Below are 15,015 nucleotides of genomic sequence, written 5' to 3'. Positions count from 1 at the left end.
CCTGATGTCAAGTTTTAGTTTTATTTTTCTAGTTTTGTCCCTCTTGGTGCCCTGTATTGACCTAAGCAGTGAAGATGAGTTGAGTGTCAAACAGCAGCCAGACCATCAAAAACAAATTATTTTTTCCACCCACAGGGAGAGCCGAATGTCTGTAACAGATGGATTAATCTGCCGTGTGCGCACTAGTTGTTGCATTCAGTTCACACTTTTACTTCTTTGTTTTGCTACATTATCACTCTTGCTACTTCAATGATTCTATATTTTTTATAATAATAATAATAATATTAATGGTGGTGGTGGCAATAGCAATGGTGCTAGTATTGTTATTTTAAAGAACGGGTTCCTTTTTTAAATGAGTTTAGGCACGATAACCAAGACTACTCCCTTAATTCAATAGGTAATCATCATTATCAGCTGCCACATATACAGTGTCATGTGGTGGTGCTGACTGTACAAGTAATTTTAAGTACCTTGTTAGCAGTATTTTGCTGTATTGCTTTTTGCGCTGTTGGGTGGTCTTCGTTAGTAACCCTTCTGTAGAGGTCTGCTTGTTACGCTTCACGCACTGTGTCATTCTGTCAGGAGTTTTATGGCGTATGTGCAGTCTATTCATAGGCCTTTCTGAGAGTGCTAAACCTGACACTAGACAACCCGAACCCGTGAGTTATGGAAGGGGTTAGGAAATAGACCAGAGCCATGCTAGTTAGCATCAGGGCCCTGGATCCTGCTAACGACTCTAGAGGCCAGATGTGGACTTCCTCGTTTTCTTCATCATCATCCTCACCATCGTTCTGACAGCATAGTGTTGTGGTTAGAGGACTGGGACTTCACACACAGGTGTAGTTTGGATTCCCAGGTGGGGCGCTGCCATTGGTCCACGGAGAAGGGCATTTAGCCTGGACCGCTTCAGTGAAATGCCCAGCTGTGTAAACTGAATGCATGTACAATAACGTAATCTGTGTACGTCACTCTGGATGAGAGTGCCGGCTAATTGGCTAAAACGTGGAATATAAATGTTCCCTGGCCTGTGGTTTTTAAGCTCTGTGGTCATACATTGAACACCCCCCACACTCGCCCGTCCCAATCCCTCCCCCGCACCCTGAGAGTGTGTGTGACTCACCCACCTCTCTTAGCCCTGTGTCATTTGTGCTCAGGCCTCTTAAAGTCAAGTTTGGTAGAGCATGCCGACACAGCTTTAACAAGCACGCACGCACACACACGTGTGCACGCACACACATGTACATGCGCACAGACACACAGACACACACACACACACACACACACACGCACGCATGCACGAACACCCACGCATACAGACGCACAAACACGCAAATGAACAAACCAATAAACAGCCATTAAAACATGTCTGTTTGTTCAGGTCTGATTATGGAGTTGGCCTGTGCAGCATGCCTTGGCAGGCCATTGAACTGCATAAAGTCTGTCGTCTTTCGGTCGGACGAGATGAACATCAGCTGTCAGCGAACAGCGATTTAATTCCATGTATAATTACATGGCACACATTGAGACATCTGTTCAAATTTATACATTCTCTCTCTTGTGTAAATAAGACTGGGACAATTGCACTTCCTTCGGGGAAAGTAGTACCGGGCTTTTGATTGGCTGTTCACTCTCTGACCCAGTAGTGCTCTGTTAGAGCTGCAAAGAAGGTACAGTGCTGTCACGGCAACCCCTTCGGAGGATGCGACAGTTCTTTAAACTGTCATCTGCAGATTTGCATCATATTACCTGGAGAAAATTGCCAGCAGTCTCCCCCACTGTGTACCCCTTCTGCCCACCCCACCCCCCCTTACCCTCCCCCCCCCCCAAACATTAGACTTGCCATCCCTTCCTCTTACCCACCGAGAGCCCAAGTGTGTGCCATCTGCTAATGACACTTCTCATTAGTATCAGTCTGCCCGTGACGGGACGGGGGATGTATGGCCCAGACCGTTTTGAAGAGGCGCGTGAGGCGGCTGTCTTTTTAAAAAAAAACTGACGTGCACCGGTGACAGCGAGGGGGCGTGTCCACGGGGTACTGATTGACAGGGGCACGGCGGGCGGCTGGATGTGTTCAGCGGGCGTGGCGTTGTGCCCAGGTGTACTTTCTGATTCACTGGGGGCACAACGCAGGGCGCCGCTGTGCTAATTTGTAGCGCAGGGTGGAGCTGTGCTGACACAGGGCTTTATGGGGGTGCCCGGCTGTGGTCCCTGTGTCGTGTTTTACACACTGTTCTGTCCCGCCCGTCCCGAAAAAAGACCTTTCCAAAATAATCTCAGGTAATGCCCCAAGAAAAAAACTAAAAAAACAACCCATGCGCAGACGAACAGGATAATCACCTTCAATCTGCAGATACTGGCAGGCATTCTTCAGACTAATTCATCAGTCCTGTGGGGCTGTTGATTTTAATAAAGAAAGCATTTTACATGTGATGCGGGGGTCTGGCTCTGTGGCTCTGCGGATCATTCAGTGGGAGGAGGGCGGTGCCGGAGCCTCTGGCGAGGATCTCTCTGATTTTATTAAAGTCTACAGAACTGGGCCTCAGTTGTGCTCCTTTACGCACAGCTCAGCATACCTGCTCAAAGTGGCCATATCACATACTTTCACAAAGCTTCTTTTATTACATTTCTCCCTGGGGTGTTTTTTATTTATTTATTTTTTTTATCAGTTCCAGTTAAAGTTGAATGTCTAGGCCCAAATTTTTTTTTGTTTTGCCCATCCTTATGAGATATTGCAGTGACAATTAGATGTCTTGCTTTTGAGAATTTGCGCAGTTTCTTGTTGCTGTTACAGTAATCACTGAGGAAGAAAATGGGTTTTCCTTTTTTGAATAAGCAGGAGTGCCTTATCAGCACGTCCTCAGTTTTGAGTCTGAACCGAAGGGATTGTGATCCAGGCCTGACTGAGCGGGTTAGAGTGAGTTATGGCTGGCAGGTGTCCAGGGCTGGCGGAATGTGCTAATGGCGGCGTGTGCTAACGGCGGTATGTGCTAGCGGCGGTATGTGCTAGCGGCGGTTTGTGCTAGCGGCGGTATGTGCTAGCGGCGGTATGTGCTAGCGGCGGTATGTGCTAGCGGCGGTATGTGCTAGCGGCTGTATGTGCTAGCGGCTGTATGTGCTAGCGGCGGTATGTGTTAGCGGCGATATGTGCTAACAGCGGTTTGTGCCAACGGCATTAAAGGCGGTGTCCCCCTTGTGTCCACAGCTGCGCACGGACGCGGAGAAGCGCTCTCTGGCCGAGAGCGGCCTGTCCTGGTACAGCGAGGACGGCCGGGCCCCCCGAAAGGGCGAGGGGGGTGGCGGCTACGACACGGGCAGCCTGAAGACAGAGTCCTCCGCCAAGTGGAGGAAATGTCGCCCCCTGGAGGGTGGCGGGGAGGATGCGGAGGGCAAGGCCGAGCCGAAGAAGCCCCAGAGCCTGGGACAGCCCGGAACCTTCAAAAAGAGTCGCAACCCCCCCGTGGGGGTCACCTCCCCCATCACACACACCTCCCACAGCCTGCTGAGGGTGGCAGGTAAGGGTTAAAACTGCGGCACACAACACACGCACACACACACACACACCTCCCACAGCCTGCTGAGGGTGGCAGGTAAGGGTTAAAACTGTGGCACACGCACACACACACACAACTCCCACAGCCTGCTGAGGGTGGCAGGTAAGGGTTAAAACTGCGGCACAAGCACACACACACACACCTCCCACAGACTGCTGAGGGTGGCAGGTAAGGGTTAAAACTGCGGCGCACACACACACGCGCACACACACCTCCCACAGCCTGCTGAGGGTGGCAGGTAAGGGTTAAAACTCCGACACACACACACACCTCCCACAGCCTGCTGAGGGTGGCAGCTAAGGGTTAAAACTGCGGCGCACAAACACACACGCACTCACACACACACACACCTCCCACAGCCTGCTGAGGGTGGCAGCTAAGGGTTAAAACTGCGGTGCACACGCACGCACACACACACATACACACAAGCATGTCCATGTATGCACACACACATACTCATGCCCACATACACACACAAAGCACACACACATGCATACGAACACACTAACACTCATCTGCTCGTCAATTTCCTGGACTTTCAGCATTGTCCTTAACCGCATGAGTCATTTTATATGCTGCATGGAAAAAATGTATGACACAGAGGAGATTTCTTTGGCATCCCTAAAACACGTGGATGATGGCTGTGTGTTTGGAGGTGCAGTCCTTCGGTAAAAATGGACTTTATCAGGTGAAATGTATGGAGGCAAAACCGGTGCATGTAGCTTCAATGCAGACTGACACCGAGCTCTTTAAAATGGAACTCAAGATGAAGAAAACACACATCATCTTGACCCGTTATTCTGAATTAAAGCTGGTTCTGCCTACAAGGGGGGGGGGGGGTGACCTTCTCCATGACACCGTTCGGTACCTTACAGGCCCCCCGTCTGAATTCCCTGTCAGGAAATGCAGAGATATTACAGAGGAGAGAGGCTTTTGGGTCTTTTAATGACTCTGCTGTTTCTCAGTCTAATTTTAGTTAACCTCTGGGGTCAGATATTGCACTCAGCTATGCCATTAAAATGCCACAGGCAGGCAGAACTGCCCCTGAACGTCCAATTAGCCGAGCTGGAGGCTGCTTTAAAAGGGGATGCATTGCACATGCCCGTTGGGAGAGATTTCTGCGATGGTAGTTATTTGTTTTTGTGTCAAGTTTTTTTACATTTTTTTTATTTTGAGTCCCACGCTTTCACAACAAGAGTCCACCTGGATCTGCTTGACCTGTTAATTAAGACGAACTAATTCACAGCTTCGTTCCCGAACAGCGTTGCCAGTGTTAAATTAAATGATTTTAGCATTTTTAACAACGTCAACATTGAGCGGTTTATTAGCATATTACTGTTTTTTTTTCACATTCGCAATATGAAAATCAAATGAACCATTTTAGGTGTCAATGGGACGGGTCAGATTAAAACCATGCTAACTGGGCCAAAGCAAATGGCAGTGGGTTCTTGTAAATGTAGCGCCATCTGGCTTGATCAATACCGTCTACCACTCTGTCAGACTGTGCTCTTATCCTTGAAGAGATATTCCATGCAGTCTCGGAATGAATATTTTCCAGAGAATAATGGGAAAAGAGCTGGGGTGAGAAGGTTGTGTGTGTGTGTGTGTGTGTGTGTGTGCGTGTGCGTGTGCGTGCGTGTGGTTTTATCTGTGAGCGTCTCTCACTCAGGCGACTGTGTTAAACACACACTCAGCGCCCGTATGCGGGTTGTGTGAGGCTGACTCCAGCGTGTGTGTGTAACTGTCAGTGTGATGACTGCACAGCTCTGCTAGTGGAGTGAAAGGATGTGGAAACTGGCCGAACGTTGCCGGATGCGATACAGCTAATGGTCAGGGACTTGGGCTTGTAAACAAGTTTGCGCCTTTTCTTTGATTCTCTCCTCCTCTCTCTCTCTGTCCCTCCATCCATTCCTGTCTCTCCTGGTCCCTCCTTGTCTCTCTCTTTCCCTGTCCCTCTCTCTGTTCCTCCTCCCTCCCTCTCAGTCTCTCTTTCTGTCCCTCCTCTTCCTCCCTCCCGGTGTCTCTCTTTCTCTCTCCCTTTCTCTCCCTCCCAGTCTCTCTCTCTGTCCCTACTCCTCCTCCTCCTCCCTCCCAGTGTCATTCTTTCTCTCTCCCTTTCTCTCCCTCCCGTCTCTCTGTCTGTTTCTCCTCCTCCTCCCTTCGTTCCCTCCATCCCTCCCAGTCTCCCAGATTTGGGACAGCCCTTCTCTTGGTCATGCAGACCTGGGTCTGGCCCAGCTCCTGATCTAAGCATTATGGCTTGTTGTATCCGTGCTGCCTGTGTCTGTTTTTGCTGAAATGCACTGAATGACAGACAGCGGATTGAGATTGAGCGTCAGCCTGTGATTTTCTGAAATTTCAGTTGTTTCCGAGAAAGATTTTTTAACACTGATGTTCCAGCACCGAGGTGGGCAATAGGGGCAATAGGCCATTTCTGTTTCTGGATTTCATGCCACCTTCTGGTCTTAATTACATAATCAGCCCTAAATTTTGCACTCGTTTATGGCTACATTTCTTGATAAGAGCATGAATGACAGCCAAAGACTTGTGCTCTTGTGTTTCTATATGAGACGTTTCACTCTGACCTGTTCTCAGAGTGAATCAGTGCTCATGTGCACAGCCTGTTGACTCATTTAGCCGAGTTCATTGGTGGATACACATCTGCATGCGCACCGGCCCCCCAGGACTGAATTTGCCCACCCCTGTTCTGGCATGAACTGCATGTTTCTGCTAGAACAGGAGTGGGTTTTTGGTGTGAAGCCACAAAAAAATAGAGTGGCTTCACGTTACTTTGTTTTATAGTCGACTATATGGCATAGACAAAATTGGAAAATGCTTTCTCAGTGAGTACGACTGTTTGAAGGCGTAAAAAAATTGCTCATGGTGCGGATTGTCCGCAGAATGAGGTTTCCAGGATATGAAGGTCAGTGAATAAACATTCCCCTGAGATCAGCGACTGTTTGTTCATCCTGCTGCCCAGCCAGGAACAACCTAATATCTCTCAGTGAATGCAGGTGGGGCTGTGGCAGACTCAGATGTGGTCTCTCTCGTAATCGAAATCACGAGCGGCTGCTTTCATCCGACCGCACTGCGGTGTTAATCCGTCGAGTTTTGACTGTCCCTGTCACACGTCACACGCTACACGCTAAAATGCGCTCTGTGGGTTACCCGACACCCCACGCCGGTTTCGTTTCACCACAGGAAAGGGGGCGGCCGCTTTGTTCGCCGTCCAAATGCGGCTTTCTCAGTTTCTATCACTTCGTGAATCAAACACACTGCAGTTCTTTATGCGGAACCACTGTGGCAGGATGTGGTGCGCTGCCTTTGAACAGAAATAAGGGTGGGGTTTTTTTTTTTTTTTTTTTAACCCACACATTTTACTTTTAGCAGTCTGCTGCTTTTGCAGACATGCGCACACACACACCTTTTACTGCGCAGTCATCTCAAAGTGCTTTACAATAGAACTGGGGTGCAGTGATTAGAAGTGCAGTTATTTTCAGTCCTTAAGGATTACACAGAAGAACAAAAAAGAGAAATCTATTCTCATAGATATACAGTATACATTTATACATTCACACACATGCATATATATATACACACGTACACACACACAAATATACACAAACGCTCAATGTAGCTGGAAGAAGTGACCGAACACCTGCTTCTAGTTGTCTGTACAATAGACTGCATAAAATACATACAAAAAAAAAACAATGATTTTTTTCAGGCAGTCCCAGAGTCCTGGCCTAGTGAAAGTCTCTCTTTGAGTCTATGAGCTGTCTCGTCATAACAGAACTGCTGTTCTGTTTCCAGCTCAGAAGCCTGACCAGAAGCCTGTGGACAAGGCCAAGGTGGCGGTGAAGGCTTCGGGGCTGCAGCGCTCCTGTTCGGATGCCGGACGGGATCGCGGGAAGCCCCCCTCGGGCCTGGTGCGCCCCACCGCTGCCGGGTCCTTCGGCTACAAGAAGCCGCCGCCCGCCTCCGGCACGGCAACGGTGATGAGCGCCAGCGGCGCCACCATCTCCAGCGGCTCCGCCACCGTGGGCAAGACGCCCAGGTCCTCCGGCATTCCCATCAAGCCCCTGGGCGGCGGCGGGGGTGGCGGCCTGGGCGGGGACAGCCGCAAGAGCAGCCTGGACGTGTCCAACCTGGAGCCGGGCTTCCTGTCGCCCAGTGCGCGCGGGAGCATCCAGTACCGCAGCCTGCCCCGGCCCGCCAAGTCCAGCGCCATGAGCCTGACGGGCCGCCCCGCCTCCCGGCCCGTCAGCAGCACCATCGACTCCGCCCTGCTCGGCCTCAAGCCCGCCCCTTCCCCGGGCCCCTCCCTCAGCCCCGCCGTCAGCCCCGCCCTCAGCCCCACCCCCTCCTGCAGCACCAGGATGAAGGAGCTGGGCGGCGGCGGCGGCAAGGCCAACCGCGCCAGCGTGGGCCCGGTCAACCAGACGGACCGCGAGAAGGAGAAGGCCAAGGCCAAGGCCGTGGCGTCGTCCGACTCGGACTGCGGGTCGCTGAAGGGCCTCCTGGCTGCTGGGGAGGCCAGCGCCAAACTGCAGGGGCTGCGGCAGTCCAGCGGGAGCAAGTACTCCGAGCTGTCCTCCCCTGTCACCCACAGGTACCCCCCAAACCCCCCCGTCCACCCGTTCAGTATTGTTCTACCCCAGAATTAAAGTGAGAGCGAGGGAGGGATAGACAAGGACAATGAAGGGAAAGAAATGAAGGATAGAGACATTGAAGGGAGAAAGAGGAGGAGAAAAACAGAGAGATCGACAGAAAGAACAAGAGAGCATTCTGCAGTTTCAGGGAGAAGCCACAGTAGAATTACAAATGGTTAAATGCCTTTCATAGTTTTCAGGGGAAAAGATGGCCTTTTGGTGCAGGTTCCAATTGTGCCATATTTGTTGAAAACTGCAGTGAAAGTGCTTAAGTAGCTTAAAAGGGTTTGTCTTGTGGGTGCACAGATGGGCTCAAGGTGAGGTCTGTCATCCTGGGACAGAGCAGCCATCTTGCTCTGTTAAGAGACTGAAAGATGCACTTCATTTGCATCTCAGTGGAAAGGCTCTGCTTCTCCTGAGTCTGTCTGTGGCGCCGTGCTTCTCTGGGAGTGTTAGACTCCATTTCCTGTCAGGAAACATGAACAAAAGTACACCTCTGAGCTCACTGAAGCAATGCATCATGCTTCTGAAACCTTTCCAGACCCACTGAAGAGGCTTCAATATGCTTCAGAAGTTTATTTATTTATTTATTTTTAAATGAAGGCTCTGTGAAATTTTTTTTGTGTTATAACCAGTATCTGACATTCTGTTGCTGATGTTTATTATTCATAAGACTCAGATTCCCAGCTGGCCCTGGCGCTGTCGTGTCGTTTGACAGTTGGCTCTGATGTCTGATTCACAGGGCGCTAGGCAGCAAGTCGCTAGGGCGACCGCCCAGCCTGGCTCACGGCGACAAGGTGAACAGCCTGGACTCCTGTTTGGGCCTGCAGGACCTGCCGCCCAAGGTGCCCCCGTTCTCCAAACTGCAGGACCTGGCGGGGTCGTGCGGGACGCCCCGCCTCACCCCCAGCCCCGCGCCCGTCCTGCACATCGACTCCCCCGGCTGCTTCTCCGGCTCGCCCCTGCTCTACCCCCGGCTCTCCGGGATGCACCGCAGCCTGGAGTCCCTGCCCATGCACCTGAGCGTGCCCCCCAGCCCCGCCAACCGCCAGGAGGAGCGCGAGGAGCGGGGAGGTGGCCCGGGCGTATGGGGGCCTGGCAGCAGGACGTCCATCACTCTGCCCGACAGGTGTGGAACCGCGGCGTTCGCCGAGCATGCGCACGAGCGTGTGTACACACTCAAACGTGCACGGGCACATGCGTACATGCACAGGCATGCACACGAACGCATTTACCCACACCTACATGCATGGTCACATGCACTCATACAGGCATGTGCACAAGTGTGTGTGCGCACACAAACGTGCACGGGCATCCTCACATACAGGCGTCCACAAAAGCTTAGAAACATGCAAGGGCATACATGCATGCACTCTTCCCACTCCAGACTTTAAAAAATTTTTTTTTAATGTTATTTTATTTTTTTAACCTCACTTCCTTTTGTGGGGGTTCAGGCTTGGCTTTTGCCCAGTTTTCCTTCTTTGTCTCACAGTTCTCTGTAAAAGAAGTCTTATACAATCACATAGATTTGATTTCATTTGGACTCATGGGGGGGCTGCAGGAGTCAGGGTCCCAGTGAGTCATGACTCCCAAATCCCCCCCCCCGGATCCACCCCAGTCTTCACGCGCCAGCTCCCATGATTCATTGCAGCGGTGAAGCATCGCCCCTCGCTGAGCTGGGCGGGAGGTCCAGCTCTCCTGACACACTTATGGCTTCCAAAAAAAGATCTGGAAACCCTCCCCCCCGCCCCACTGCTGGAAGACATTATTCCGCAGTCCATTGAACAAGAAAATGCCTGTGAAGGTCTTTATCCACACTGTGTGGTGATTGCGTGCTGAGGATATAAACCAGCGCTCTTCGTGTGCGCTTCCCGAAGTAGAAGAGCTTTACGTTTAGTCACTCGTGAGTGAGTGTAAAACTTTCAGCAACATACAGCTAATAAAAAAACAGAGATGAATAAATGAGGTCATTACACGGTAATCGCCCCCCCCGCCCCGCCCCTACTTTTTTGGGCGTAAGCAGCCCAGTTTTTCACCGAAAATACGCCCACAGCCACGTTTTATCTGGCTCTCCTGTTCTGCAGCTTAAACCTTTTTTGCCGTTGCTCTCTTATTTTATAATGGTGCTGAGCTCTAATGGGGACACGTCTGAGACATCACTACAATGCCGAAGGCTCCCCCTGTTGGCCTGATAAAAAATGTCCCTTTATGTTTCTAATGTCTCTTGCAAATGGCTTTATTTCTGTGTTGCTCACAGGGTTTAAAAAAAAAAGAAAAGAAAAAAGGCAGGCTTATTTTTTCTTCCGTTCTGTCAGTTGTTTAATAATATCTTGTTCTCCTGCTCTTAGCTTGCAAAGGGATAGGAACACCCTTCCCAAGAAAGGACTGAGGTAAATCTTTTCTTTTTCATCTCAGACAAAGACGGTCTAATGGTACAGTAAACATTACCTTCAAAGACAACATAATGGTATGGTTAGCATTGATTTCACACTACTGTCGTCATTGCATTCTCTTAGCCGATGCTCTTATCCAGAGCAGCTAAAAAAAATTGGGGAACATCACTGCTAGTCTCTAGAAGTGCTAAAGTGCAATATCACCAGGAAGGCACTGAATGCCCATTTATAAACAATACGTTTAAAAAGCTGCCCAAAAGAAACCAACAATTAGCATTGTAAACAAAAGTAAATAGTGCTGCACGGATAGCCTATCTGTGTCCCCCCCCCTCCCCCCACCAGATTATATCTATAAATTGCTATACTTATAGCTAAAGAGAATTGCTAAAGATGATCGCTAAAGAGGGTAGTTGAAGACAGTAGCTAAAGATGGTAGCTAACGACAGTACCTAAAGTGGGTAGCTGAAGACGGTAGCTAAAGAGGGTACCGAAAGAGGATAGCTTAAGAGAATGGCTCATGAGGGTAGCTAACAAGCGTCGCTAATATCACCCGCTGCCTTTCTCTACCCGCAGCCGCTACAGCCAGCCTGAGGAGGAGGTGAAGAAGGAGGGCAAGGAGAGGAGACACTCGCACACCATCGTCAGCATTACCGACTCGGAGAGCCCCCCGCGCCTGCCCTCCCCCCCCTCGGCCTCCCTCTCCGTGGGCAAGAACCCCCCTACCAACGTGGGTGAGTTCCCAGAATCCTCAGCTCAGTATCACTGAGTTGCCCAGATGCCAGATGTTTTCAACTGGATTGTTCAGTTTTTGAATTTTTTTTGTACAGGACCGGTTTGTGGTGCTAACCAGACAATATAATGTCCAGTCTGAGTAACTGCTGTGCCTGTTGCCTGGTTTTCACAAATGCTAAATCTGGCAACCCTGCTTATCAGTGCGGTGCGGAACCCTGCAAGAATAAGCACCAGATTAACCTAGTCTGTCTGTCTGGCTGTCGGTGTAGCGGTGTAATTCATATCACCAGCGATTGACTGATCGGTGATCTCGCCTGTCGCGCGCAGTGGCCCCCACCCCAAACGGCGGTACCCCGCCCCGGATCACCCGCTCCAACAGCATCCCCACCCACGACTCCGCCTTCGAGCTGTACGGCGCCTCCCCCCTGGGCAGCAGCCTCTCGCTGGCCGACCGGCCCAAGAGCATGATCCGCTCCGGATCCTTCCGCGAACCCGGAGAGGACGGTGAGAGAACCTGGGAAACCCCCTCCGTCTCCCCCCGTCCCCCCCCCCCCGGGGTGAAACGCTGCAGCCCCTCGGTGGGGGAGGGGGGGGGTAAACTTCCCTCGGAAGCCCTGTGCAACTCAAACCTCAGAGTTCTAAATAAAGAAACACAGCAAGCTCACCCCCTAGTGTTGGCCAGCGCCTATTAATTTTGTGGGTTGTCGTTAATGCAAAGCCCACACGTCACCCATTGTTTACCTCATTGCTGTAATTTACAGTAATCTGCTGTGTCTCCATGGTCTGTGTTTGTGCAAGTACCCGAGGGTGTGTCTTCTATGAAAACAAAGGGAAAAGGAGACATGTTGTTATGTATTATCAGCCTTACACAAGCGCACACATATAATGTGAATCAGTTAAGTTTACATTATCTCTGTCTACGCTCACATTCTCAGGTGCTGCTGGGGTCGTACACATGTAGCAGTTGTTCAGTAAAGTGTTAAAACAACCGATTGCAAACTGTGCCTGAAATTGGTTACGGAAAATATCTAAAGTGCAGTGGGGGAATTGGAAGATTGTAGAAAATTGACTGTAGAAGATTGTGGAAAAACATTTTTTGCTTTGTGTTGGGATTGAGAAGAAGCATAGGTGCACAGCAGTGGAACGGTGTGCACAGAAGTTCACACTTCCTCTCAACAGTCGGAGTAGGCACTTTTAAAATATTAAATTTATTAACGTGCTCTTTTTGTTCCACCACTTTCTATCTCTCTCTCTCTCTCTCGCTCTTCCTCTTTGTCTGATGCAGTCCACGGTTCAGTCCTGTCCCTGGCGTCCAGTGCTTCGTCCAGCTACTCCTCGGTGAGTATGAGCTGCAGCCTGTAGTAGAGTCCGGAAAGTTCCGCTGCACGCACCAGGAGAGTGCAGGGGGTGTGTCTCCAACGTGCCTGACTGCTGTCTGATTACTGCACCACAAGCCTGAGGCACACAGCCAGTACATGTGTACATATACCATCCAGATCCTGTAAACTCTCTCCTTCGGTAGATGTGTACATAGTCCTTGTGTTGTTGAGACGCTTCTGAAGTTACAGTTGAACTCCAGACATATCCAAGTACGCACGCACACACACACACACACAGCTTTCTTAAATCATTCATTTGATCGTTTGTACTTTTTGCTTTCTGACATGGCATAACCAACTGTCATTCACAAATAAATCACACAAAACGGTCATAATCGATCAGAGTAAGATCAGCGATGAATAGTTCAGAGGTGTGGGGTAAAAGGTCTGTAAGGACAGGGTGTGGAGAACACGGCGTGACTTACAGTAACAGTCACTCTGATAGCCCCCCTGAGAACGTCCAGCTGCCCTGCGGGTAAACCCGGATTGGGTTTGGGTGGGGGAAGGTCATTTTACGTGACTGCGCCCGTACGAGCTGCAACAAGTGTGTGAGACTCCAGCTTGGGCTGAGCTCGGAATAGCTCCCACCTGTGACTCCTTTTAGCCTGAGCTCCACCCCCTCCCCCTCCCCCTCCCCCCCCCCAACCCCCTCTCCTTCAGCCTTCTTAGCTGCTGTGTCACCCTCCTCCCCCTCTCGCTCGCCCCCCCCTTGGTTTGCTTATCCTCTTTCTCTCTCTGTCCCTCATGCTTTGTCAGGCTGAAGAACGAATGCAAGGAGAGGTAAGTGCCCCCTGTACACCCCCTCCCCCCCTCGCCACATTCCAACCCTGGTCTTTATTCATTCTGGCTCATTCCGTCTCCCACCCACCCCCTCCCCTATCTCAATCTCATCCAGTTTCTGATCCCTTTGCTCCAAGGCGGTTCACCCTGTTACTCTAAAGAGTCTTGAGAGTTTGTCATATTCACCCCTCCCCCCCATCGCTCATAACCTCCAAGTAACCTTCTCCGTGTACCTCGAAACACCCGATATCACCGTCAGAGTACCGAGTGTCTCACATGCAACAAACGAAAGGGTACAAAATGTGAACTACTTCACGTTGTACGGACATGAGAAGTTATACTGTAGCACAGGGCGTCTGCCACTCCAGTCCCGCAGGGCCAGTGTGTGTGTGCAGGGTATCGTTGTCACCAGTTACACTGGCCACATTAAGCAATTAGCTGAATACACTTGTGCCTCTTTAACCCTAATTCAGAGCACGATAAAGTGTTTCTTGTTGGGACACAGGACCCAGTCTTCAGCTGTCATTTGTGAATTTTTCTAGAAATGTTGCCAAAATATAATTTTCTAAATGATTGGTCTAATTAAGTAATTTGGAGCAGGCATTGGCCCTCCTTACCCACCCCTGCTGTAGCTGGTCACTACCTCAGCTGTTGTCAGGTAGGGGATGTCCCTCCAGGTTCACTGGTGTCGGTGGTGTACCTGAAAAGCACAGGTGACGGTCGAAATGTTATTGGCACCCTAAAATTTTATTTGGCAGCAGCGTGCTAAACAGTTTGCCTGTACTTATTTCCTGAACTACCTCTACTAAGCAGAACATTTTTAGAAACTCTGCGGTTGCCAAAAACAGGTCAGCTACTTAGGTTAATTAAAGCTGTCTCTGTCTGTCTGTCGAATAGTCAGCTTATCCAGCAGTGTTTACCCTTGGTGCGTGTGTGTCACTGAGGTATATGATCTTGTGATCTGTAGCGGTGTCAATGCTATAGCATCTCACTCAGGCACGTTGTAATACACGAGTTTCCCATCCGGTATTTAAATATAGGTGCCTAAAGGCCAGACTCCAGTACTCGGCTTCACCTGTAGGCCACACAAACAAGTCCTCAGGATTCGGGCCACTTTTTTTTTTCGGGGGGGGGGGGGTGTTCAGTGTGACTGATCTGCTCCTCCTCATTTCAGCAAATCCGAAAACTGAGGAGGGAGCTGGAGACATCCCAGGAGAAGGTGGCCACCCTGACGTGTCAGCTGTCCGAAAATGTAGGTGTCCCGACGTAGCCCTCGTTGTCCTCCACTGTGTATCTGTGCCCCCCCGCAAAAAATGTTAGAACTCGAGCTTTCCTAGGGTGGTGGTGGTGCCCCAATGTGAGGTCTTTCCATGGGGCCCAGAATCCCCGGTGGTGTCCCTGTGTGTGACGGTCACATTTGATCCAGCCCTTGTGATCAGAAGCCCTATTAAACAGCGGTAGGCAGTTCAGCTGTGAGCGGGGCTCAAACGGCATTAGAACAGTGTTTGAGGTTCAGATCAAGGATGGC

At 50.5% G+C, this 15,015-nt stretch overlaps 1 protein-coding gene across 1 annotated transcript in view; it reads left to right on the top strand.

Annotated features, from left to right (window-relative positions):
• The window catches only part of LOC135238640 (neuron navigator 1-like), a 98,884-nt gene that overhangs the window by 64,775 nt on the left and 19,094 nt on the right, over window positions 1-15,015 (top strand). Inside the window, exons 8-16 of the mRNA XM_064306761.1 lie at window positions 3,203-3,512; window positions 7,365-8,163; window positions 8,946-9,332; window positions 10,552-10,593; window positions 11,170-11,327; window positions 11,656-11,832; window positions 12,614-12,666; window positions 13,464-13,487; window positions 14,662-14,739. Coding sequence (XP_064162831.1) covers window positions 3,203-3,512; window positions 7,365-8,163; window positions 8,946-9,332; window positions 10,552-10,593; window positions 11,170-11,327; window positions 11,656-11,832; window positions 12,614-12,666; window positions 13,464-13,487; window positions 14,662-14,739 — 2,028 coding nt within the window. The remainder of the gene's footprint in view (window positions 1-3,202; window positions 3,513-7,364; window positions 8,164-8,945; window positions 9,333-10,551; window positions 10,594-11,169; window positions 11,328-11,655; window positions 11,833-12,613; window positions 12,667-13,463; window positions 13,488-14,661; window positions 14,740-15,015) is intronic.

This window comes from Anguilla rostrata, chromosome 13 (assembly GCF_018555375.3).
Source record: "Anguilla rostrata isolate EN2019 chromosome 13, ASM1855537v3, whole genome shotgun sequence".
In the NCBI taxonomy this organism is placed as follows: Eukaryota; Metazoa; Chordata; class Actinopteri; order Anguilliformes; family Anguillidae; genus Anguilla; species Anguilla rostrata.
The sequence above is the reverse complement of the archived record's forward strand: the minus strand, read 5'-3'. Positions and strand labels throughout refer to the sequence as shown.